The 1,367-nt window shown below is 67.0% G+C and overlaps 1 protein-coding gene across 2 annotated transcripts in view; it reads right to left on the bottom strand.

The window, feature by feature from the left end:
• Window positions 1–1,361, bottom strand: part of LOC113202638 (dachshund homolog 1-like) — a 24,254-nt gene extending 22,893 nt beyond the window's left edge. For both annotated transcript variants that reach the window (XM_052266486.1, XM_052266487.1), the window contains exon 1: window positions 242–1,361. In XM_052266486.1, the coding sequence (XP_052122446.1) occupies window positions 242–1,098 (857 nt within the window). In that variant the 5' untranslated portion in view covers window positions 1,099–1,361. The remainder of the gene's footprint in view (window positions 1–241) is intronic.
• Between the last annotated feature and the right edge of the window lie 6 nt (window positions 1,362–1,367).

Below are 1,367 nucleotides of genomic sequence, written 5' to 3'. Positions count from 1 at the left end.
GCCCCCGCGCCACCCTCGCCCCCACTTCATTGCAGTGTGTCCGGGCCTGCGGTCAGCCGAGAGGCAGGCCAGGCGCTACCGCACCTCCTCTATAAATAACGTAAATAAACAAAAGATGACCATTATTAATTGGGGCGGCAGGAGGCCAGGCCTTTTGTTTCCCCGAGGTGGCAACACCCCCATTCGGCCGCGCGCCAGCTGGTACACAGCCACAAAAATAATGACAGGGGTTTTTCCTTACCTGGCGGTGGTGCAGTCGCGGTACAGCGAGTCGAAGTCCTTGCAGGAGAGCAGCTTGCAGCGGTTGACGCCGGGCTGGATGGCGCCCAGGCCGCGGAGGATGCGCACCTGCTCCACGTTGCAGACGAGCGGCACGATGTCGAGGCGCTTGAGCTTGGTGTACACGGTGTGCAGCCCGCCCACCAGGTGCTTGAGGAAGAGCTCGAAGGCCTGCGGCAGGCACAGCATGGTCTCGCCGTTGATCATGAACGCCGCCACCTTCTGGCCTCGGTAGTTGACCAGCTTGCACTCGTTGGCCGTGGGGTCCGAGCTGGAGATGGGCGGCGGGCTGTTGTAGGAGCGCGGGGGGTGCGGGTGGCCGCCGGGGTGCTGCGGGTGGCCCGGGTGGCCCTGGTGTCCGTGTTGGGCCTGGGCCTGCGCCTGGGCCTGCGCCGCCGCCATGAACTCGAGCGGCGATCCCATGAGCGAGTTGAACAGCCCCAGGCCGGGTGGGCCGAGGTGCCTCATAGGGGACATGGGGTGGGGCGGGGCCATAGGGTGCGGCGGTCCGTGGGGCGCGCCGTGCGGGGGCCCGTGGGGACCCATGGGGCCGTGGGGGCCGCCGTGGGGCGCGTGCGACTGGATCAGCGCCATGGGACCCTCCAGCTCCTTGCTGTTGATGTTGTTATTATTGTTATTGTTGTTGTTATTGTTGATGTTATTGTTGTTGGTCGGCGTGGCGTCGCGCGGCGGGGTGAGGGGCGGCGACGACGTGGGCGGCTGCGCCTGCTTGACGCTCGGCGAGGTGTCGCCGCGTGGCGACGAGGCGTTACTGCTGCTGTTGGTGGACGAGAAGTCCATAACAGACTCCATGATCATAGTGCACGTCGTCTCTCTCTCGCGCTCCCTTCTCCCTCCTCACACGCGCTCACACACACGAGCGCACACACGGCACACACTCGGGGCGGTCACTGTCGTCTGCTGGCGGGGCGCGTGTCCGTCTGTCCGCCGACCCGTCCGTCCGTCTGTCTGCCGTCCGCTCGCCCGGGTTCTTGACGCGCGGGCTCCGCCGACAGGCACGGCCCGAGGAGTTCGCGGGGACGACTGAGCGGCAGCGCCGGCTCCTCGCGGTGGGGGCGCGGGGGCCC

This window comes from Frankliniella occidentalis, unplaced genomic scaffold (genome assembly GCF_000697945.3).
Source record: "Frankliniella occidentalis isolate FOCC.00 unplaced genomic scaffold, Focc_3.1 Scaffold39, whole genome shotgun sequence".
Taxonomy (NCBI): domain Eukaryota; kingdom Metazoa; phylum Arthropoda; class Insecta; order Thysanoptera; family Thripidae; genus Frankliniella; species Frankliniella occidentalis.
The sequence above is the reverse complement of the archived record's forward strand: the minus strand, read 5'-3'. Positions and strand labels throughout refer to the sequence as shown.